The sequence below is a fragment of the Caloenas nicobarica genome, chromosome 1 (genome assembly GCF_036013445.1).
Source record: "Caloenas nicobarica isolate bCalNic1 chromosome 1, bCalNic1.hap1, whole genome shotgun sequence".
Lineage (NCBI taxonomy): Eukaryota > Metazoa > Chordata > Aves > Columbiformes > Columbidae > Caloenas > Caloenas nicobarica.
In genome coordinates this window covers 89,144,389-89,169,540 of record NC_088245.1, presented here as the reverse complement: position 1 = coordinate 89,169,540, position 25,152 = coordinate 89,144,389, and the positions used below count along the sequence as shown (strand labels likewise).

Below are 25,152 nucleotides of genomic sequence, written 5' to 3'. Positions count from 1 at the left end.
AAACAGTCATTCAAAGTCAAAAATACACTTTCTATTAATATGCATTCTGATGTCACTACTGCCAATGTCTGACTCAGAATCATTTCTCAGAAAGGATTATTCTTTTCCAGTAACTTGTGTAATGTGTTTACTATGAAACGGTAAACAAACGTCATTAAGATTAACTTTGAGTAAAAGAATAGTTTTGATAATGTCTGAATTCATGTGGCTTCCTGACAGAATGGCCACTTACCCTAACCAGAGTTAAAATGTTTTATACACATGTATTACTGCAGGTACATGTGCCCATGCCTTTGGATCCCCTTAGCCAGTAGCATCCATTGGATTTCACACACAGCTTCCTGCTGCTTACCCTTTGAACAGCACAGTTCCTGAATTTTTTGGATGTTCTACATGAACTATGGGACCTGATATCCATAGAGAAGAAGGAAGGGTAACTGGGACTTCCAGTACTAAAAACTGCCGCAATGTAAGAAAGTTAATTTCCCCCTTGCATGAGAATTTGCTGTAACAGGACCCACTGGAACCAGCTGACAAACAGGTATCAGAAATATATTCCAGATACACAGAACAACATAGAACAACCCTACAAAGTGGGTCTGTCATCTGTAAGATGTTACAATAAAGAAGAAAGCAGTAAAACACAGGTAGAGAACTCCTAACAGAGAGACAGACAAGCACAGTGTCTGTTGTGTATTTGTAACTCTCCTGTGGTGAAAGTGTGGCTCTTAAATATATAAGAAAATTAGAATGATAGTAATTTTAATAAAGGGAAGATCAAAAAACTGTTTTTAAACTCATCAGGAGCCAGTTATTTCATACAAAGGTAAAAACTAGTAATACTACTGCTTTATTAATAAGTAGGGTTTGTGCCTGTTTCTGGCAACTCAGCAGGATCTGGAAGCTAATGCAGGCAACAGCTTCAAGCACTCAAGGTATTTAAAGACTGTCTTCCACAGAAGTGTTATGTTGCTTGGAAACATACACTAGCAAATATTTATGATACTTTGTCTGGAAATCAAAATTATCTTTAGCCAAAAGGTTGAACAAGGTCAGAAAAGGTGCTGATTATTTTGCAGAAAAAAGACAGGTATAGATGCCACACAACAGAACAAAATAAGAGCCCTATAGCTCTTCAAAGATATAAGTAGCTTACACAGCATCTTTCTGTGAAACAAGAGCAAAGCCAAACCTTCTTGTTAGCTTTCATGCCAGTTTCTTTAGGAACTCCTTGCTGCTTCGAAAGAGTGAAGTGTCCCTGAACAAAGATGGCATGCCCCAAGCAGAAGCTACCTTCAATGTCTAAGCCTTGTTTCCAGTGTATGTGAAAGAGTTAGAAGGAGGAAGTGTACAGCTATTCCATCCTCAAGTGAATGATAATGCATCTACCAGAGAATATGCTTCATTCTTTATTTGGATGAAAAATTAGCAACTTTTGTTTTGCAGCTATCCATGCCCTTTCAAGGTGACCAGCCAAATTGTTCTAGGACCCCATATATGAAGAGTTGTTTCAAGGAGAAATGCTTCCTCAGGAGGTCTGGTTCCTCACTAGGTGCTCCTACAGACAACACAACAACAATATGCCATTGAGATGAGGTGTTACTCAGTGTACGTGACCACCCAGTGACATGCTGGATGTACTAGGGTATGTGACCTGGTCTCCAGTGTCTGTTGCAAAAGAGTATGGGTCTCCTATGGGTCTCATGTTAGCCCTGTGCAGACATCTCAGATACACCAGGCAGCTAAACTGGCACCAGGGGTTTACATTTAACAACTCGAATCAAGCCCTTAATGTCTGGTGCCCCAAAGAAGAGTAACAATAGTTGGCAAAGTAAAGAACTCTGGGCTCCAACAGACTTTTGAGTAACCGACTTCGAGACCACTGACCCTCTGCGTTGGTCTATCTGAATGCAAGACCCAGGTTTACTTGAGCATACTTCTACTATCTTTTGAGGAAGATTTCAGCTGTTATATACATGCAAAAAACCTGACTGACCAGACATTCAGCGGATTTGTCCAACAACCACAAAACAGCCAGAATTTTCTCCAAGAAACTTTTTGTTTCTTCTGGTCTATTCTGGCTCTGGTCCCAGTCACTGCTAATCACAACAGCCTCTTTTCATGGCAAATAATTCAAGTCCAAGTGCCTGGAAAGCTGAGATGGACTCACACAGAGTTCCCTAACTGAGAGCAAAGATATGAAATACAATACGAAGTATGTCTTCAGGAAGGCACACTTTGCCTATTTGGCATTCAAACCTGTTCAAATATATAGGTACCAACGGAAGTTACTATTAAAAGATTCCCATATTCTGATAAACGAGGCACTGCACTTAGAAAGGCATGCCTGCAGACAAATTGGATGGGGGGTGGGTTGTCCATTGGATAATTTGCTTGAAATTCTATTTGGTAGATCAAATCTAATTAATCCATAGAGCACCAGAGTGACATGGTACAATACACCTCAGCTGCCTCTCCGTGGCATTGTAAGCTTCTTTACACATCAGTACATGGGCACATATTCTATTTTCTGTCAATTATTTGGAATAGCAGTTGGATACACATCATCATTTGTATCTCTGTTTCAGTGCAAAATTGTATACCAAAAAGAACAGGTCCACTGAAAAAAACTCTAATAGTGGACACATCAACCAGTTGCATACCTCTAACCAGTAAGCAGATAGTGACAAGGAATTAAGAAGAATATGGTACTCTGTGAAAAAATATTCTAATATTTATAAAGAGCTTCTAGATTTTCTCAAAAAAATTTATCAGTGACACACCCAATTTATGTATACATAGTTGAGAAACCTGATAATTATATTCTTAGACAGAATTTTCTTTTTAACCTCCCTTACCTGAAGTGTCCTCAACACAATTTTCTTGATGTGGATATCCCTAATATGACTTTGTATGTATGTGTGCATTATCTATATTTTTATAATTTGTGATAAGGAGTCAGAGTTACTGCATGGTCCTCACTTGGAAAAGCTTCGTCTCAACAGTATTCTCTTGATACAGCACTGTTTTCCATGTGTGTAACTTGTTTTCTCATAAATGTGTTACATCATGGAATCCTTTAATTTCAAAGCTTTGCCCCAAGCATAGCCATGCAGGCTTTAATCAAAAACAACTGTGAATGAGACACAAAAGACAAAATCAGTTACCTGAATCCCACATTAGAATGCAATGCAATATCCCAAGTCTCTTGGCACAAATGATACTGATTCATGGGATTGTGAAAAACAATTAGCAAAGAGTTATCTTGGGTATGATAAAAGGAATCAATACATCTATATTCTTGGGATGCAGTATGAAGAACCTGAAAAGGAAAGAAATAAAGGTATGTCCTCTCTGCAGAGAGTAGCTTATGTACAGATGCTTCACAGTACAGCTTTTAGCAAAATGTGCTTCAGATCTTCACTCTCCTACAAGATGTATGCAAAGTATTTGGATTCCAGCAATCTGAAGTGTTCAGGTAGGTGGAAATTGAAACTCCACCACTACTCATATTGAGAAGAGGCAGTCACCATACTCCATATTCTGAGACTCATTGTGACTGAAAAGGTTTGGCTAAATAATATAAAAATAAATTTAAATATTAAATACATACTTATACAAATGTAAATAATAAAGTATGTAAAGAAATAAATAGTTAATAAAAGCAGAACTATCATACAGCAGGTAAAAAGAAAACAAATCTACTTTTTCTTAGCTTAGTTAAGTTTACTTCGTATTCAATTTACTAAAATATGACCTACACATCTCTGAGATATACAGTATTCTACATTATTCCACTTTGTTCTGTACTGCCCCATCATTTTCAATGTTCACATTGTCTGCAGGCTGAAATTTATTTTGTAGTTACAGCTAGAAGAAAGCCTTTTAAACTATTATTTTTACAGAACTATGCAAATAAAACTGAAAGAATTCCATGTAAATAAATATTCTCTTTAAACATGAAAACCTTAATATCGGCTGGTGTAAAAATTATGTTCTGATATGACATGTACTATAAGGAAATATTCTTACAAAATGTTATTTTCTGTTGCAATAAAATGATATTTTCTATTCCAGTTATTTTCCATCAGTATCTTTTTACTAGATTCACTAATTATTGATGGTTCAGCTAGCATTAGCTATTTATGTTGCATAAGAAGGAATTCCCCATTTACTGAAATGTATGACTAGACCTTAAAGTTGTGATGCTAAAGTGGTGCTGAAGAAGTCCAAGCAGCCTTTACTTTACCCATGTATAGCATGTGTCAGGATCAAATAAGAATTGCAACATATGAAGCTCAAGGCAGCACTGGAACTAATACTCCACTCCTCTCTAGAGAATGCCTACCAACTTATGCCATCTACACTTGAATTTATCTTTCACATTTGTTGTTCTGTCTTTCTGAAAGATGAACTTTAGTCTTTATCTTTCAGGATTTCTATAAATGAAGCTTGTAGCCCTAAAAGGGTGAAATGCATTACAACAAAATATTCTATTTGTCCATAAAACATATACTGCATAGGTATTTGCAAAGTGTGCTTTCACATACACTGCACTAACAAGTCCCATAACTGCCAGGGAGGATCACTCCTAGGGGTAAGATCATGTTGTCTCCATCACATGTTTAGCTAAAGGACTCACCGCCAAAAAGGACAACTGCAGTTTGGCCAAACCAGGAAATAAAAAACAATTGCAAACTAAATTTCACACAAGAAATTGAAAAGAAATTAACAAACAATGGGTTTTGGTAAAAATGGGAAAGGGATAAAACTCAATTATCTAGCAAGGGAATACCCTGTGCTCCACTGCTAATTCTTTGTACAGCATTCTGAGGGGGTCACTGTATGTATAAGATTGTCATTTCACAGATACCTGAAGAAGAACATGGGGTTGAAAATGCTCAGTGAAACTCCAGTCTGTCAAACAACGCCTCTGTGCCTTTTTTATTTCTTCTAAGTTTGGTCCTAGGCCATAATTTTCCACACTCACCTCAAAATACACCAAAACAAAATAATGAATATCAACATTTCAGTGTCAGTTGTATTAAATTAACTGTAATCTTGTTAACTTAATAGACAGCATCCCATGTTGCATCACAGATAATTGCCTAATGCTGCACATGTGTAGACCCGTATGGCGCTATTTAATAAAAAACAAAATTACTCCCAAAGGGTTTTGGTCTTGGGTTTTTTATGGCAAACACAATCTAAATATTTTTATTATTAGGTTATGTGGGTTTGAGTTCTGTAAGCAATTATGAATATTTAAACATGTCCTGTGAAGTAATTTTAAAATTGCTATATTTATCCAGGGGTATATGGCAGGCAGGTGTTTCTGAAGATGCCAAACTACACAGTTTATTAGTGTGACAGTTTGGCCATTTCTCTCAAACTCTCATGCTAGTATTTGACCACTGGTATCAGTGAAACCAGCACAGAATTGTCATTAGCAGCTTCACTAGGACCTTAGAATTCAAAGAAAGTGATTTCGTAGTGCTTAAAAATTACAGCATTATTTGCCAAACATCACAAAATTAACATTTGCATGCAGAACTGCAAAGGAATCCCCAGTAACGTGTCCTTGCACTGAACAGTATCTTTTGCTGTCTCAGGCCACAGAGCACAGCTTATTACATTCCTTGCACTTGCCATATCAGAAGTAAGAAGATCCAATCCTTTGTTCAAAACAGGATCAGCCAGACCACCTCTTACACCTTTGTCACTCATTTCTGTATGTCCTGGAAATTGAAAGGAGAATTTTAAGAAGTATTCCAGAAATTCCAGCCCTAAACACTAAAGATTGGATTGATACAATTTCCTTAGCCTCCCTGATGAGATTGGCATCAAGTTGAAGCTTCCTTTTACGACACTGGTCCTGGAAATACATGATCAGCTCTGCTACACTTCTTTCCTAAAAAAGCACTTCAAAATCCAGGGACAACAAGTGCCAGACAGTTACATAAAAAAAAAAAAGAACACTTCATAAGACACACTCAAATCATCATCTTTATCTGCCCTATGCTGGCCTTGCATAGTCAAAACCATTAAAAATACTCTAAGAAGTGTCCTCCAGATTCATGCACAAAGAACCATTTTCCTGCATACCATCTGAGAAACAAAAACAAGCATTCCTTTGCACAGATGACATAAAAAAGAAGGCAAAATCAATTGTTTTTATATTTTCACTTTTTTTTGAAAAATACTATTTTTAATCTGTAAATTCATTGGATTTATAGAGTTCCATAAGCTCCTGACAGAATATTACTTCTGCTGAGGATCTGACCAGTCATTCCATTCTTACAATAGGCACCTGATATGAGCAGGATCACATGGAGACCTTAACTTCTATATTCTCATAATTTTTTGAGATAATTTCCTTTTAATAAAATTCTTCATGCCCCAAGTTAGGGCAGACATCACTAATGATGATCAAAATTCACAAACATAAGAAAAATATTCTTCCTGGGAGAAAATACACCAGAAAGTATTGGTTCATTAGTGGCTTATAACCAGCTCAGCTTCCAGACATATATCTTTAGGCTCGGCTTCTCTAGGCAATTAGATGTGTTTACTGTCTGCCTTTAGAAGATTTAAGAAATCTGAATGCAAATGTTTCCTCTTCCTGGTATTTGCTTTTGTGCTGTAGAAGTGTTGAAATGTTGGCAGCTGCGTTTGTAGCTGAAATATTTAGTATTGTGGCTATATATAAGTAAAATAAAGTAACAGCCAAAAAGGTTCTCAAAATTCAGAAGAGAGGCCGATAAGCAGGATTCATTTTTGCTGCTCCAACCTTCTAAGGAAAGGATCCCATCTAAGCTGGTTGCCTAGATGTCTATATTAGGAAAGTATGGGCAGCATCACGAACCTAAAGGTATACCCACTTAAACTGACATAATTTCTACTTTTCTTGCATCCCAGAAAAATAATCACTTGTTTTTAATGTTGCTTCTTGGCCAATACTGCTCCTTTAGTCAGGTCCAACAACTTCTCATTATGTTAGAATCTTCAGGAGAAAATGTAGAACTTTTAGAAAATTCACTCTGCGTTGTTTGCAAGTGGTCTCCATCAGATGAGGAGTGAGTTGAGAGTCTGTGGGTGAGAATTAAGGGGCAGGCTGGCAGGGGTGATACTGTTGTGGGTGTCTATTACAGGCCACCAGATCAGGATGAGGAAGTTGACAAGGCCTTCCACAGGCAGCTGAGAGCAGCCTCACAATTACAGGCCCTGGTTGTCGTGGGGGATTTTAACTACCCTGATGTTTGCTGGAAGGACTACTCAGCCAGCCAGCCACAGTCCAGGAGGTTCCTCCAGTGCATTGATGATAACTTCCTGATGCAAATGGTGGATGAGCCAACTAGAAGAGGAGCGCTGTTGGATCTCGTCCTCACTAACGAGGAGGGCCTGGTTGCAGCGGTAAAGGTCGAGGGCTGCCTTGGCTGCAGTGACCATGAGATGGTGGAGTTCAGGATCTCGTGTGGCAAGAACAGAATAGCAAGCAGAATCGCAACCCTGGACTTCAGGAGGGCCAACTTTGGCCTTTTCAAGCAATTGGTAGGGGAAATTCCGTGGGCAAGGCTGCTTGAAGGTAAAGGGGCCCAAGATAGTTGTTTAGCATTCAGGGACTGCTTCTTCCAAGCTCAAGATCAGAGCATCCCGACACGTAGGAAGTCAAGGAAGGGAGCCAGGAGACCTGCATGGTTATACAAGAAACTGCTGGGCAAACTCAAGTGGAAGAGGAGCATTTACAGATCAAGGAAGGAGGGGCTGGCCACTTGGGAAGAATACAAGGCTGTTGTCAGAGGATGTAGGGAGGCAACTAGGAAAGCTAAGGCCTCCTTAGAATTAAACCTGGCGAGAGGGGTCAAGGACAACAGAAAGAGCTTCTTCAAATACATGGCAGATAAAACTAACACTAGAGGCAATGTAGGCCCCCTGATGAATGGGGTGGGTGCCCTGGTAACAGAAGATACAGAGAAGGCAGAGTTACTGAATGCCTTCTTTGTCTCTGTCTACTCTGCCGGAGGCTGTCCTGAGGAGCCCCGTACCCCTGAGGCCCCAGAGGAAGTCAGGGCAATGGAGGAGTTTGCCTTGGTTGATGAGGACTGGGTTAGGGACCAGTTAAGCAATCTGGACATCCATAAATCCATGGGTCCAGATGGAACGCACCCACGGGTGCTGAGGGAGCTGGCTGAAGTCATTGCTAGGCCACTCTCCATCATCTTTGCTAAGTCTTGGGAAACGGGAGAGGTGCCTGAGGACTGGAGGAAAGCAAATGTCACTCCGGTCTTCAAAAAGGGCAAAAAGGAGCACCCGGGTAACTACAGACTGGTTAGCCTCACCTCCATCCCTGGAAAGGTGATGGAACAACTTATCCTTGGCACCATCTCAAGGCGTAAGAGGGTCATTAGGGGCAGTCAACATGGCTTCACCAAAGGGTGCTTAACCAACCTCATAGCCTTTTATGAGGACATAACCAGGTGGATAGATGATGGCAAAGCAGTGGATGTGGTCTATCTTGATTTCAGTAAAGCATTTGACACAGTCTCACACAGCATCCTTGCTGCTAAACTGAGGAAATGTGGACTGGACGATCGGGTAGTGAGGTGGACTGGGAACTGGCTGAAGGAAAGAAGCCAGACAGTTGTGGTCAATGGGGCAGAGTCTAGTTGGAGGCCTGTATCTAGTGGAGTGGCTCACGGGTCAGTACTGAGGCCAGTATTGTTCAATATATTCATCAATGACTTGGATGAGGGAATAGAGTGCACTGTCAGCAAGTTTGCTGATGACACCAAACTGGGAGGAGTGGCTGACACGCCAGAAGGCTGTGCTGCCATCCAGCAAGACCTAGACAGGCTGGAGAGTTGGGTGGGGAAAAATTTAATGAAATATAACAAGGGCAAGTGTAGAGTCTTGCATCTGGGTAGGAACAACCCCAGGTTGCAGTATAGGTTGGGGAATGACCTGTTAAAGAGCAGTGTAGGGGAAAGGGACCTGGGGGTCCTGGTGGACTGCAGGATGACCATGAGCCAGCCCTGTGCCCTTGTGGCCAAGAAGGCCAATGGCATCCTGGGGTGTATTAGAAGGGGGGTGGTTAGTAGGTCGAGAGAGGTTCTCCTCCCCCTCTACTCTGCCCTGGTGAGACCTCATCTGGAATATTGTGTCCAGTTCTGGGCCCCTCAGTTCAAGAAGGACAGGGAACTGCTGGAGAGAGTCCAGCGCAGGGCAACAAAGAGGATGAAGGGAGTGGAGCATCTCCCTTATGAGGAAAGGCTGAGGGAGCTGAGGCTCTTTTGCTTGGAGAAGAGGAGACTGAGGGGTGACCTCATTAATGTTTATAAATATGTAAAGGGTGAGAGTCAGGAGGATGGAGCCAGGCTCTTCTTGGTGGCAACCAATGATAGGACAAGGGGCAATGGGTAAAAACTGGAACATAAGAGGTTCCACTTAAATATGAGAGGAAACTTCTTCACAGTGAGGGTAACAGAACACTGGAACAGGCTGCCCAGGGAGGTTGTGGAGTCTCCTCCTCTGGAGACATTCAAAATCTGCTTGGACACACTCCTGTGTAACCCCATCTGGGTGTTCCTGCCCTGGCAGGAGGATTGGACTAGATGATCTTTTGAGGTCCCTTCCAATCCCTAACATTCTGTGATTCTGTGATCTCTGTTCCTGCTCTCTAAAATGTTCCTATTCTAATATTAATGAGATAGTTATAACGGCTCAAATGCCACACAGCAACCTGCTAAAGATATCCTAATTGCACAGACTGGAGATGAAGACAAGTTGATGAAGTTGAAACATAGCTCAGACATTCTCTATCATTTTAACTTGAGAGTTTTCACATATTTCTGGCCAAATACAGAGAGTGTCCCATGTGACTATGAAAACAGGGTGTTTAAACTTCTATCTTAGGACATCAGTTCTACCATGTTAGCCTTATTCTAATTTGGTTTTGCTGGTCTCACTTTCTTCAACACCTAATAGATATGTTCCTCTTTCCCTGTTACTTCTGAATTTGGCCCTGCATTTTGAATAGCAAAACTCTACACTGGATTAATCTGTATGTGAAAGAAGAGGGAAGCCTAGAAGAAAAAAAATTGAAAGGAAAAGGTATGAATGCATGCATATGTAATTACAATGTATAGCGCACCTTTTTTTAATTTTCAACTTTTTGTACCACCTTCTAGAATCCTCATGTGTAAGTTGTATATTCTTTGCATTTCCTAATACTCATTCACTAGTAATAATTTAATTAACCTCATATATCACTTTTGATTTCACTCTGTGGTTGGTACTGACTTTGTAAAGACTCAGCTGCCATCATAACTCACAAGAGCCTGTATTCAGAAAAGTAGTTAAGCATGTCTTCAGTATTTTATCTCTATAAATTATATTTGATGTCATAAGCAATAAACCACTTTTTTAGTACATACTTTTCTACAGGTATAATTTTAAAGACTTGGCTAAATAAACTGTTAATGTCACACAAAAGAGTGCTTTTGTCTTTATCTTGTATTCCTACACAGAGACTCAACGTACAGGCTATAGAATACTAGAAAATTTGGTGATTTGTACAAGGAAGAAAAAGCACAGCCCTGCAATAGCAAATGATATGGTAAAATAAATAGTGGATTCAAATTCTTCAGGAGTAATGTAAACAGAAAGGTTTTTACCAGAGCCTCTTGGAGATTTCCCACTAAGCTTCTTTTCCATAAGGAAAGGTTGTCTCAGCTGTCTTGCAAACCTGGCTGGATCATCCCAAGGGATATAAGACACTTCAGAATCACCTCCAACCATAGTTCCAGAGCTCTCCAGGAGACCAGAGTCACTGAGCCCAGTCAGCCTCAGACTTTCAAAAGTAAACACTCTGAAGGCTCTCTCTATTTCAGCCCAACTCAGAAGTTCTACAAAATAATTACAATCATTAACTGAAAATGTCCTTACAGCTCAGCAGAAGATAAATAGAAGACTATGTAAATGTATTATTCTTGGCAACTCTGCAAAAGCCAACAACAATTTCCTTAATGGTATTGGGTCAAATTATGTGAGCTACATTTTACATTGCATTCGAAGTTGAATGCTTCCAAATTGCAAAATGATATGCCTAACTATTCATCCATCTTAAATGAAGTGCTTCCTACATCTGAATACCTCCTGGCTCGTTAACTTTATATAAATGATGCTGATTTTAAAATACTGAGTAGACTTTACCAAACCAGTTAACAACTACTTATTTTCAGTTCATGAAAAGGCTCCCATTATTATAAATGTTATTATATGTAGCTTCTTAAACCAAGTATCAAATGTTTTTTTCTCTTTAGACAAAATTTTACACATAATTTACACAGAAGTAGGCAAGGTGCAAACGCAATAATAAATCCTGTTTATGGTTGTATGCACTGGTGTCCGTATAACAATGATAACCATGAGAAGGCCAGAATTTTAAGACAGGTAGTTCAGTGCCCAAATCACGTAAGGAGTATGTTCAGTTTGAAACGTTTTCTATTTAAGGTAGTTAAACAGCCAAGCATGTCACACATCTTGAAAATGTTGGATATCTCATCTCTTGTTCAAATCAATCACCTTACTGATAAAAGTGAAGACATCGCTAGCTAAGTTAACAGTTGGGAGAGTTCAGCAGTATAGTACAGTCCAATGAAGACCATAAAATTTGATACCCGTCACCTGGAATGCTACATCAGTACAGAATACCTTAACAGCTTAGTGTCCAAAATTAACATAACAACAACTAGGAGCGATGCAGCAAGTGTAAATTAATCCAACACCAGGGATTTCAGTACTGAATAGCTAGGAAAGTACCTTCAAATCCTGTGCCTTATATGATGGTACAGATCTAACCAAAGGGATTTGGATGTTTACATTTCTTAGTAGTCTAGAGCAAACTTTTGAAACTACCTCAGGGTATTTATGTAATCTTTGGGATTGTTTCACAGTGTACATCATGGTGTTATGCACACTCCAAGAAAAGGTAACTGCAGAAGTGATTATGGTTCAAGAAATGAACGTATTCTTGGTTTGATAAAGAGTCTGTTATAGAAGCTATTTACTATTAACACCAACAGCTTACACAGAATACATTCTGAAAGCCATTTATTGTCCAATAGAAATCTTCTACCTAAGATACATGTTCTCCTCCACAAAAAGGGTGTTGGTAAATAAACATACAGTTTGCGTCAGTGTCTTCCAAAATGCATTCTGTGTCCTAGGATCAAAATGGCAATTTGTACAACTATTTTTTCCTTCAGATTTAGTATGTGTTTGCATATTTGTGAAAATAAATAAATAAATGAGTTCTAACATATTTCAGATCTTAGTCATGCAATATTTAACATTCTTATAGCCTTTTCCATTAACCATGAAATCGAGGTCTAAAGATAACCCTAACTTGTATAGCAGGCTAAGATATAAGTGAGAATGAGAAAAGGGGCAGCTGAAAAACTTGTTTCAAAATCCCTACTATATAATAGGATCATCAACTAAAACTAAACAATGGGAGTTATATCAATGAAAAAGAAAATCACTTTACCACTGGTACAATAATGCATGAGCTCGTGAGCTCTGGCCAAGCGTTTAGTGTTGTTTTCAGTTGAAGGAAGGGTGAAATGGATAAGTTCTTTAAGAGGCAGTTTATCCATCATTTCACATTCAATCTTTTCTGGATTTAAGTTCTCTGGCACCTGGAAGAAAAAACAAAGTACCAGAGTTAAAGTAAACTTTCACATCTGTGGATTTCAAAAAATCATGTTTGAATAAAGAAGTCTTTTTGTAGCAAAAGACATAAGCATGTGCTTAAGTCAGTTGGACATAAACTTGAGCATGTGCTCACAGTGTGTTTTTGAATCATGGTGTCAGACATTTTAGGCAGAAAAAAATGAGATACATAAGAGAATAACTGATAGCATAATAACAGCTACTTGTTAGAAAATATTTGCCTGTGCTATCTAGACTCAAAAATTCTGGAACACAGAAATATGTACTGATCTATTCAGACAGGCAGCAGGTACCTTCCATGTATCTTTCAGCTGGTCTGTGCTAGTCCTCATAGTAATGAAGTCTGTAAACTCATCGATCAGTCTGTGACAGCAGCATCTCTATATATTTAAGGATTCATCTTTTGAGACTTGCTGGTGTCTTTCAGCTTTGCTCTTTTCAGTATTATGCACTTACAGTACTTTTGCCTTGGAGTGTATCTTCCAAATATTTTTCCTCTGTCCACTCCTCAAACATTGTGCCATATCCTGAATTTCCTCTTCAGCAAGTATATCATCTACATCATGCACATGCCTGCTATAATCATCTCTCCCGATGACTGCTCAGTCATGCCTTCTGCTTGAATAACTCCAATGTGTCAAGCTCAATCTGTTTCTGAATACTGTTTTAATCAATGGTTATCAAAGTATTCTACAGGTAATTTGGAATTCATGAAGCCAGGCAGATACACCTTGGCTGTGAAATGTAGAACTGTATTATCACTTGAATTACCATCAGAGTATTTTCCAAGGTTAATGATAAAACTACACCTTGGCTTTGGAGAAAATTGAGACAGTCAGAGTGTTTTTTTGATTCAGAAAGTCTGGGAACTGTTACTTTGCAATAATCCCAAAACTTGCAGTCTCTGAACCTTTCTGCCTTTGCTAGAATTTGGCAATGTCTTGCTTATACACTATCCTCCAACTATTTAGCCAACCTGAATATACTTCTTGTGCTCACTAACAACCTCTGTATCTTTTCTTACACTTCTCTACATCTCAGTACTTAATGTAGCCTATGTGCTAAATCACTGTTATCAAGTTAGTAATTTATTTTCCACAGTTCCATCAGTGTTTGACTACAGTAAATCATCAGAATTCTGTAACATCTCGCATCTATGCCAAAAGCTAAACATTCATCTTAATAATGTAAACAGATCACTGAAATCAGTATAATGCTCCATGTTTGTGATGTGTCCTCTGTCAGTAGCAGCAACTCATCCCCTCTTAAGCAGACTAAACGCATTTTAGCGTGTCTATCTCAGTAGCAAAAAATCTAGCCTGTACTATTCTGCTTTGTAAAAACACCACTCCATCCTTTCTAGTGCATTGAGTATTCACTGCCTGTGGGCTTTAGAACTGTTTATATATGGTAGGTAGCACTATACCTGCAGCAGGTGCAACCGCTGAGCCAGGGTATCATGGTAGTTAAATAAGAGAGGGTACTTGGGGGTGACAGCCTTTTTTTCGTTGTATATATGAGAAAAGTAGTCATACAGATTCTGTTAAAAAAGAAAGATGTATTAAACCCCAATAATCAGATTCATTTGTCATTTTAGGAAATTAATAAAAGACAACACAAACCTTTTTTTCACTCTCAGAAAGTGAAAGAGAAGGAAGGAGAGAAGCTATATGTTCTGCAATGATATGATGTAGTCCATCTGCCCGAGCCTCTGGCACCACCAGACTAGGTGGTGTAAGGTCTTCTTCACTTGCAATAACCTGACATACAAAATATATGTTATCTTTCATTACAGTATGACTGCTGCTTAACTTCATCAAAACTACCATGAAGACCCTGCTATAAGCTTCCGCAAATTTTGTCAGGAATGAAAACCATATATATTTTTTTTTACAAGTAGCAAAAATGCAATTTTCCATGTTAGTTCTCACCCAAAACAAAGACTATGGAAAACAGAATTAAATGTTTTCTCCCATTATTCACTTTTGGAAGGATGAGAAGAAAAATATTCCCAACTTGAAATGTTAAGAATTCTTAATGAAAACAGATAATTAAAAACCAATTGTGTATCAGTTGTTGGACCTTATTTTCAGTATTTTTGCCTTAGTCTATTTTCAGATTAAATTACCAAAAGTAAACAACAACAAAAAAAGATTGTGCTGAAATTTTATTTCTAAAAGAAGGAGGATTTCCAGATCATAGTGTGCGTCTCTGCTAACTCATAGATTGTGCCTGAACTCAAGAGTCAGATCTGTCTAGCACTAGCATTGAAATACACCACTTTTATGTTAGGCTTGCCCTAAGACCTTTGTACTGAGTACAACAGTAAAAGTTCAGTATATTACTGCAGAACATGAAAAGTTGTTATTGACTTAGCTAAGAAATTACACCTTTTTCCTCATTTAATGATATCGGATCTATAGTCTTGAAAAAATAATTTTGGAGTAACACTGTCTATACAATTATTACACCAGTTCTAAGCCGAATTAGACACAGGAATTTTATAGAGAATATTCTCACCTGTTCCAACATGCAGTTCAGCATTAAGGGTACAGAAAAGTATTCCTCAGGAATCTGACTCAGTAAGTCATTGTAATACCTCATGTCCATGGAAGCAGCCAAAAATGAAGCTTCTTCCTCTGTTGTAATAAGAGATAAAACATTAAGATAAATTTCTTTAAAAATGCCAATTTACATTAACAACCTGTTCAACCTTCAGACATTTTTTCTTAAAAAAGACTAACAAAGCCCATTACTCTAGAGCTCTTAAATCTGACTGACTAGGAACAGATAGAAAAAGTGACTTTCTAAAGAACTTCATTATCACCACCACAGTTTCCAGAGACTTTCACAATGCATTCACCAAGAAACTACTCTCACAACACCAAATCACATCTTCAGCTTACTGTGCAAATAATTTCAAGGATTCATGTTGTCAGGTGAACGAATGGTACAACAGAGTGGACAGCTACAGATGAGTGCTTTAATCCTTTTGACATACCCTGTGACAAAATTACTGTCGGCAGAAAATCTTCTGCTTGCCCTTTTTTCGTTAGAAGTGTAATCTGTGATGCTGATTGTACCTAAAGGAACAAAAATAAAGCTAAAACCTCAGAAATAGGAGAAAAAAATAGGATTGCACAAATTGGTGGGAGAAATTAATTTAATTTAGCTTTGGTTAGTTACCCTAGACTAGATGCTAAACTTTTAAATGGCTGGTATTAAGGTAGGGAAATCCCACCTAACTTTGAATGAAACAAGATAGTAAGAATGTAGTTTTATGAATGCTTTAAATGACCATTCAGTAGTACTGCTACAGATGGAGTAAGCCCATTTTTTCCCTGCTGCTTGTACATGTCTTAATAACCCACTTTCTTCTGCCCACTTAAGTTTTTGTCTGCCATGAACAAAATAAAGGAACTGATCTTGCATAGAACTAATAATATTTTTTTGATAGTTCACAGATCTGCAACAAGACATTGTAGCTCTGTGCAGGCATGTTGATATTTCAGACGCAAGAAGGTGTAATCAGGAGCTATTTAAATATTTTTTAAACCTGTGATAATTTATGCCTATATGATCCTTCAAATTTTCCTTTTACTGTTTTCCCCAATGTTCAGCTATTTTTTCCCATTTTTGAGTATTTAAATGCTGAAGACAAAAATCTCATTTTATTCACAGAAGATTACACATGGAGTGATGGTCCAAGGTGAATTTTTGAGTGCAGAATTAAAGACATGCAATTCTAGGCTACAACTAGTTATTCTGTACAAGAAGAGAAGGAGCCTTGCCTCAGTTACAGGTGGTTGTGTTGATTCGCTTTCTGATAATGCAGCCACATTAATAAACTTTGTGTTTTCCAAGTAGTTACAATGCTGTCTCCTCCAGTCCAGGCAGTCATACATTAAACAAGCAACACTTTCAAACAGCACGGTGCCAAATGCAAGCTATGACAGAAAATCAGATACAAAGGATGAAGTTTGCACACAGATGTGTCATGTAACTTAGCCACATGAGTCACTAGCTCTCTAACCAGCAGATCTATAACTGTTAAAAACCTTCCATGGAATTTTTTCTCCACTAATTTAAAATGTTTTCTATCCTAAGAAAGCAAGGCCTCCTTTTATTTGCCTAAACACTGCCACACCACAGTATGGCTAAGTATTGCCTAACTGCTTTAGGTGTTAGAAAGTCTAACTTGTCTTAACAGTAAACGTTCAAGGTCTTCTCTCTTGTAACTGGAATTTAGGTCATATTTTTTGATGGGAAGGAATAGGAGAGGTAACTTAAAATAATTGTTTCATATAATATGTGCATATTTCTACTGGTGATGAATCTGCAACATGTTTGCAAGGTCAGCTATTCTCCTGCCCTGGAAGGGTAGAAAATAAAAAAACAACCAAGTAACCAATGTCATCTCATATTATTTTCTTCCTTTCTGTTGCCCTTTTAAAACAAAGCAAGCCTCAAGAACAGAACTCTGAATTCTATAGCTGTGCAAGCAAAGAAACGTCAGCATACTGCCCGCTTGTCCAAAGAGAGAGCGCTCTATCCACATGAGTCCGACAAGGAAAGAGTCAAGGTTCTTGAGGTGATGTACTGTGGTTTTCACTGAAGTTCGGAAGGAATAAAAAGAATAATAGCAACTGCTATTTTAAATGTGAAATGTTTTTGTATAAATACCAAAATCCTGTCTGAGACCCCATGCCACATTAAAGTTTCAGTGGCTTTAATGGACGTATTCTTCCCCTGTACAGCCTAGACATTGTGGAAAAGATGAAATTATTTTAATTTTTAGACAATTTCTATCAACAGCACATTTATGAGTGATTCTTTCACTTTTGTGAAAGTAGGGGAAGTCTCTTGTCTTAAGAAGTTTGCCCCTAAGAGGTGGCTATCATCACTGGATGTCTCAATTTGAAGTTTCCTAAAATAAAATATGGTTAAGAAGCACAACTCTCATTAAGCACTAAATATATTAAATGACCCTTAAGAAGTATTAAGCATCTGCTTTCTTAAACTCCGACCCTTTTCATGGCACTTCAAAACAAGCACTCCAAATCAATGATCAGTTATGGAATACTTGTTGCAGGTTTCATAACATTTAAAGACTAGAGGAGATATTTGGGAGAGAATTTCTATTTGTGAAAACAGAATTTTCAGAGTTAATAGTCTTGCACCTGTGTTTTCCCAAACGTTCCATTCATACATTACTTAAAAGAGATCACTAGAGCACATGAAAATTTTAATTAAAATATTGGAGTGTTTGGAATGGGCAACCTTTTAAACAAATTTTTTTTCCAAAGTTAGAAGTAACAAAACCTGCCAGTACACAATGGGACACATGAGAAGTTTAGTATAATTACAATGTTGTGATTCAGCTTGCTTGCTCTCTCCTCTTCTCAGAACAAGACAGATGCTTGTCTAACCATTAGTGACTCTTGAAAAAAGTAAAATATTTTTGAAACTATTTTCCTTTCTAAAGATCTGAAATCTGAATGTGGAGACTACTTGCTGTATGTAATACTCTATCATTTTTATATTGATGTCTAACAATTTGTCACAAGAGTTTTCCTTCTGTGTATCTTTGACTTCAGAGATGCAGCAAGCTAGGACTTGGAGACTTTCTAGCAAGTCCACCAGAACAAACTTACTCTATCCACCTATGGTTCCACAACTTATATTCTTCCTATCTGTTTCTTTAAAAACTTACAAATATTCCTACTTCTTTAGAGGTCTGCTGAATCCTGAGATACAGAAGAATGTGAAATTACAAAAACAATTTGCTGGAACACTTTCAGTGACAGATCATTTTTCTTTTATTTCAGCTATAATATAGCTGCGTGCAGGATATTCATGAGTAGCAACAGTCCCCTATAAGATATGATTATGGGGAATATATACAAGATAAAAAACTTCTTTCCCCAAATAGGCTTCACATTTTAAGATTACACTGAAAGTATAAAGATAAGTGAAGTTTTAAGTAGCATGCCTACATGTTTCCACAAGTGTGGGTTTAGCCAAACTCAGTTCTGATCCCTTCAGGGTCAAGGTGTCATGGTTTAACCCAAGCTAGCAATATAACCATAATAGCTGCTCGCTCATTGGTCCCCATCCCACACCCCTCCACCCCCCGCTCCAAAGAGGGGAGAGAGAAACTTGGCTTGAGATAAACACAGTTTAATAAAATAACAAAATACTAATATACTACTAGTAAATATATATACATATAATAGAAATAGAATATAAAATAAAAGATACTCAATGCAATTCCTCACAAACTCCATCCACACTGAGCAGCCAGTCCCATGAAACAGCACCTGGTCCCAACAGCCGATCCCAGAGAGAGGAAAGAGGAAAAAGGCAGAAAGGCCCAGAGGCCTCTGCAAAACGGCAGGATGGCAAAAGGCCGAATTAATGAAAGTCCCGAGTAGGACTCCCCCGGCTCCAAAAACAAACAAAAAAACCAAAAAACCCAAACACGAAGAAAAGAGAACGCGTGACAGCCTGGAAGATCCCAACTCTCCTTAAATACGAAGCATGATGCTAATGGGACGGAATACTCTTATTGATCAGTATGGATGTCAGTCAAGCTCTGCCCCTCTTCCTTGATGTCTCACACTTGTGGACAGAGCTCACAAAATGTCCTTGGCTCTCACACCAGAGCAATGAAAAACATTAACTCTGTCCTGGGGTGTCCCTTCTTCTTCTCCAAGTCCAAATAATGATCATGCTAGCTAAGAAAAAGAAAGGTTTCTAATTGCATGAAGAAAATTAACTCATCTTCCATCAAACTAGCACACAAGGGTACTTCCTAACTCACCAGATTGTTTATTTACAGGATATAGCATACTATAAATAAGTGTTGGGAGGATGCAGTCTATCCTTTAAGTCTAATAACATAGACCACAAATACAGTAGGTTAAATTATGGCATGTTGCTTTATTTTGCTTTAGCAGTTTATATATTTACTGCTGCCATTGTGGATTGAAAAATACTGGACCTTTTTACCTCACTATACTTGAGAACCTAGTTTGGAAAAAATTTCTAATGGTTCACTTTCTCTTGCAGTGCCTGGTAATAGTCCTGACTCACCAGGCTATAATAAGTAATAAGCCAGAGCCATGTTTTGGGTTAGACAAAAACAACTGGTACTGGGTATGCTAAAACAACAACTTATATCAAAAAGCATTCTTGCATTCATTTTATTTTTTTCTCATGTGACTGTTCTGAGATAAAGCAAGTAGACCTGCTGTCAAGAGGACAAAAATATAATTTTTTGTGTTATTTCATACAGACATCTGACTCTCTCATGAGATCCAAATTGGGTCTATTTAAAGATGCTGAATAAATTTAATACCTCAAACTGTTTTAAAACTCTGCTGCTGTGGGCTACAATACTAAGAAACTCCAAGTCAGGTACTTTTATTCAAAGGACTCCTTGTGAATACATGCTGAATAAACTTGTTGGATACATAGGAAATAATTTTTTGCTCAGGTTTACAGATATACTAACTACTCTGCCTCTGTTTCATAGAAGACTAAGCTACAAATCCTGTCATTTCTAAATTGGTCTGAAATGTTACAAACCCCAAAGCGTGCCATGCATTGTGAAAGCAGAATCTACTGACCAGCATTTTGCTGTCAGACCAATCAGGGGGAAAGGCACTCTCCTTAACTAGGTGATGAAGTCTGGCAACATCAAAGAGTCTTGATCCATGCTTTCCACTGTTCAGAACCGGCTCCAGATATTTCCAAAATGTTTCCAGGTCTTTGACAGCTTCGTCTTCTTTTCTTTTCTCTGCTTCTGCATCTAAAATTTATAAGTATTAGATAAATCATAGGACAATGTCTCCCTTTTACACAAAACACAAATCATATATTAGTCTTGGGTAAGTACTTTTAAAATATTCCCATCCTCAGAGTCTCAGCAACAATCTGACACCCAGCTTTGGGCTTATGAGACTCCAGGAAGATAAATCCTCAGTAAAACATGGTAGTTCTTTCAGAAAAAAAAAAAAAAAATTAAACCAATCTCACACCCTTACCTCACCCCACCAAACTAAACAACAGCAGTGAACATTTGAAACCTAGAAAATGTAAAAAACACAGGTTGCACTTTTCCAAAGCTGCCAGCATACACCTTAGTGAACCTGTTCTTTAAGGTATAGGGTAATCAAGCCTTATTATCACAATTGTATCGGTGTGGAAACTGGGGTAAAAGGAGATTAAGGTACAGCATTACTACAAACAGCAAGCCTAGAAGTCATATGGTTTCCATTTTTACTGCACAGTAATGATCAATTTTCAAAGATGCTCTAGCTACAGAGGAAAACAAAAGTTCTCTCTGACCATCAAAGGTCATCTAGTCCAACCCCCCTGCAATGAGCAGGGACATCTTCAACTAGATCAAGTTGCTCAGAGCCCCGTCCAGCCTGGGCTTGAATGTCTCCAGGGTTGGGGCATCTACCACCTCTCTGGGCAACCTGTGCCAGTGTTTCACCACCCTCCTTGTAAAAAATTTCTTCCTCATGTCTACCCTGAATCTCTCCTCCTTTAGTTTAAAACCACTACCCCTTGTCCTTTCACAACACACCCTTCTAAAGAGTCTGTCCCCATACTTCTTATAGGCCCCTTTTAAGTACTGAAAGGCTGCAATAAGGTCTGCCCGGAGCCTTCTCTTGTCCACGTCAAACAATCCCAACTCTCTCAGCCTGTCCTCATAGGAGAGGTGTTCCAGCCCTCTGATCATCTTGGTGGCCTCCTCTGGACCCTCTCCAACTGGTCCGTGTCTTTCCTGTACTGAGGGCTCCAGAGCTGGATGCAAGACTCTAGGTGGGGTCTCACCAGAGCAGAGCAGAGGGGCAGAATCACCTCCCTTGACCTGCTGGCCATGCTCATTTTGATGCAGCCCAAGATGTGATTTGCCTTCTAGGCTGCAAGCGCACATTGCCAGCTCATGTCCAGTCCTTCATCCACCAGTACCCCCAAGTCCTTCTCTGCAGGGCTGTTCTCAATCCCTTCATCCTCCAGCCTGTATTGACACTGGAGGTTGCTACGACCCAGGTGCAGGACCTTGCACGTGGCCTTGTTGAACCTCATGGGGCCCACTTCCTGAGCTCGTCCTGGTCCCTTTGGATGACATCCCATCCCTCAGGTGTTGCCAACTGCACCACTCAGCTTGGTGTCATCTGTGAACTCGCTGAAGGTGCACTCGATCCCAATGTCTGTGTCATTGATGAAGATATTAAACAGTACTGGTCCCAGTATGGACCCCTGAGGGACATCACTTGTCACCGGTGTCCATCCAGACATTGGGCCATTGACCACCACACTGGGTGTGACCATCCAGCCAGTTCCTCATCCACCAAACAGTCCACCCATGGAATCCATATCTCTCCAATTCAGAGAGAAGGATGTTGTGGGGGACCGTGTCAAAGGCTTTACAGAAGTCCAGATAGAGGACATCCATAGCCTTTCCTTTGTCCACTGATGTAGTTACTCCACCAGAGAATGCCACTAGGTTGGTCAGGCAGGACTTGCCCTTGGTGAAGCCATGCTGGCTGTCCCGAATCACCTCCTCCTCCTCCATGTGCCTTAGCACAGCTTTAGGAGGATCTGTTCCATGATCTACCTGGGCACAGAGGTGACGCTGACAGGCCAGTAGTTCCCGGGGTCATTCTTTCTACCCTTTTTAAAAATATGTGCAATGTTTCCCTTTTTCCAGTCACCAGGGGCTTCATTTGACTGCCACGACTTCTCAAATATCATGGAGAGTGGCTTGGCAAGTACATCAGCCAGTTCCCTCAGGACTCTGGGATCCATCTCATCAGGTCCCATGGACTTATGTATGTTCCGGTTCCGTAAGTAGTCACAAACCAGATCCTCACTTACAGTCGGAGGGACTTTGCTCCCCCAGTCCCTGTCTTGCAGTTCATTTTCTACTCGAGAAGTGTGGGAAGAGAGCTTTTCCATCATTTGGAATTTTTCTGATTGGCACGCATTTCTTATAAGGTCTTACCTCACTGTTAATTTGCATGATAAGATTACTTCAAGTGTTTTTTAGACATTCTCATTTATAATCTGGAAATGGTATTTGTTTTTTAGTGGCTTAGTGGTATTGCTCATTTGTTAAGTCAAGAGGACAGCTTATCTTTCAAACCTGTCATCTAGCCATATGTTCCCTAGCCTTTATTTGTACATTTAATTGTTCTTGTATAAGCATACTATACTGTCCATATTAAACAGAATAGCCTTTTTTCCAGATTATTCTTCTCTATTCTGTCAAGAATGTTTTGCATTTGAATCACACCCCCTATTCCAATATCCATGACAATACCAAATAATACCAGACTCAGCACAAATTCCCTTGAGTCCGCTCCATGCATCCTTCTGTTTGATAGTAAACCTACTTACTCTACAGAGGCCAAGATTTTTGAATGGAACTGCACCTACTATATATTTATTTTCATATAGATGAAATAGCCTTATTAAAACCCAAATATACAACACAGACTACTCCTCTGTGCAGAAGGCCAGTACTTCATTTTGTAAGGAAGTTAGATTTGTCTGACATGATTTGTCTTGAACAGCATACACTAGCTGTTACTCATCCCTTCATTTTTGTTCCAGTATTTTTCCAGAAACAGAAATTAACCAGATTACAGTGCCGTGGCTATTTCTGTTCCTTTCCCTCTTCCTCACAGCTCTTTTTCCACTGTCTCACTTTATAAGAATTCTCAAATATAAATGAGAATGGCAGGCAGATCTATAAACAGAACACAGTTTAATCTGAATTAGTTGATCAGAAAAGTTCTCTACCTTAGCTCAGTAGTACTCAATTATTTTATCTATTCCTCCACAATTTGAAGCTGAATCTTTCTGCTACCAGCATTAATTGTGGTTAGTTATAACTATCACCTGTCTGCAATGGTATTTGTGGTTAAAATAGACTAACTCCTCACAACACACATGCCAGCAATAAGTACCAAAAGCCTCCTTCAAACATTAACCACTGCCAGCCTTCTCAGGATCACCTCCTGACAGTTCTCCCTCTCTGTTGAGCAGCAGACAAACATTTTTCTTGGTTGTTCTCCTGCATCCCATTTTGTATCTTGGCATTTCTCATCCTGTGCCAATAGGCTCATAATAAACACATATTCTCATTCCTAGTGACCTGACCTATTTCTAATTCTTAAATGCTTCCTTATATCTAAGGGCCACAGAGAATGCATGGTTTAGTCAAGCTGTTTTCTTACTATGCAACCTACCCATTCTTAGTAATGGGGAAACCTTGCCTTACTACCTACAATACTACTTACACAATATGCTATCATCTCTATTTCTATTTTTCCCCTTTAACAAGTTTCCTCACAAATTTTACTTAGCTATCTAAGTTTACTAAAAGCTTCTTGTTATTATATATACAAGACAAACAAAAGATAATAAAATTAACTATAAGTTTGAAAATATTTGGGGAAACCTGCTGATGCCCGCTCGCCCCGAGCTGGTGGTATAAATAAAATGAAAATAAACAAACCCATGCTTTCTGCACTTTCAACTATTTTATAGTAAGACATTACCTTTAAATTTTACAAGTTCTAACAAAACTATAAGAAGATGGAAAATATGTTTTCCTCTCATTCTTCTCCCAGATATAACATTGCTCATCAAACAAATTCAGACATGACTTCTTTGAGTCCATCAGTTGGTGCTGTGATTGCCTACGTCTTAAAGGCTAAACCTACATGACTCATATTGCTCACCTTGGCATCTTTGGGGACAGATTCCCTAGTGCCCATGCAATCTAACCTGTAGCACTTGCCATGAGGCAATATGAGTATCTCATTTGGTCAACAGAAATGGGAAGGAAGGAATAGGGCACTAAGATAGTTCATCCTTCACAATACTCATAGGTAAATAGTTTATATTCATCAGTGTCAGAATGGCAGTGAGTCACAACACGCTATCTCACATGTTTTAGCACTCCAGCATAACCAACTCTCATAACCCTCTCTCCTGCCCAAAACACCCAGGACACCATTCCTCTCATTTACTGGGTTGCTTGTGCCATCTCAGCAGTGTCAATCTATCACAAGGGATTTTCCGGTACCACAGAGAACATTGCAGAAAGTCAATAGGCATATTTGTAATTGGAACCATAATTATTAGTCAAAAAACACACCTAGGAACAACTATAGCTACCAACTCAGAAATTCCTGTGTTTCAGTTTTTACCATCGCCTCTTGTCCTGTCACTGAACACCACTGAAAAGAGGCCATCTTCCTCTTCTTTGCATCCTGCCTTCAGGCATTTATATCAATTGATGAGATCCCTCTGGGCTTTTTCTTCTCCACGGTAAACACTCCCACCTCTCAGCCTCTCTTCATATGAGAGATGCTCCAGTCCCTTAAAAATCAT

At 39.0% G+C, this 25,152-nt stretch overlaps 1 protein-coding gene across 5 annotated transcripts in view; it reads right to left on the bottom strand.

Moving 5' to 3' along the window:
- SPAG17 (sperm associated antigen 17) overlaps window positions 1-25,152 on the bottom strand; it is a 112,226-nt gene that overhangs the window by 55,352 nt on the left and 31,722 nt on the right. For all 5 annotated transcript variants that reach the window (XR_010606106.1, XM_065633577.1, XM_065633586.1 and 2 more), the window contains 11 exons: window positions 20,364-20,545; window positions 16,524-16,679; window positions 15,734-15,815; window positions 15,253-15,371; window positions 14,355-14,492; window positions 14,159-14,272; window positions 12,548-12,698; window positions 10,674-10,904; window positions 5,650-5,738; window positions 4,874-4,990; window positions 3,168-3,322 (listed from right to left, as the gene is read on the bottom strand). Coding sequence is in view for 4 of the 5 variants with exons in the window: in XM_065633577.1 (XP_065489649.1) it covers window positions 3,168-3,322; window positions 4,874-4,990; window positions 5,650-5,738; window positions 10,674-10,904; window positions 12,548-12,698; window positions 14,159-14,272; window positions 14,355-14,492; window positions 15,253-15,371; window positions 15,734-15,815; window positions 16,524-16,679; window positions 20,364-20,545 (1,534 nt within the window). In the remaining variant the exon portion in view is untranslated. The remainder of the gene's footprint in view (window positions 1-3,167; window positions 3,323-4,873; window positions 4,991-5,649; window positions 5,739-10,673; window positions 10,905-12,547; window positions 12,699-14,158; window positions 14,273-14,354; window positions 14,493-15,252; window positions 15,372-15,733; window positions 15,816-16,523; window positions 16,680-20,363; window positions 20,546-25,152) is intronic.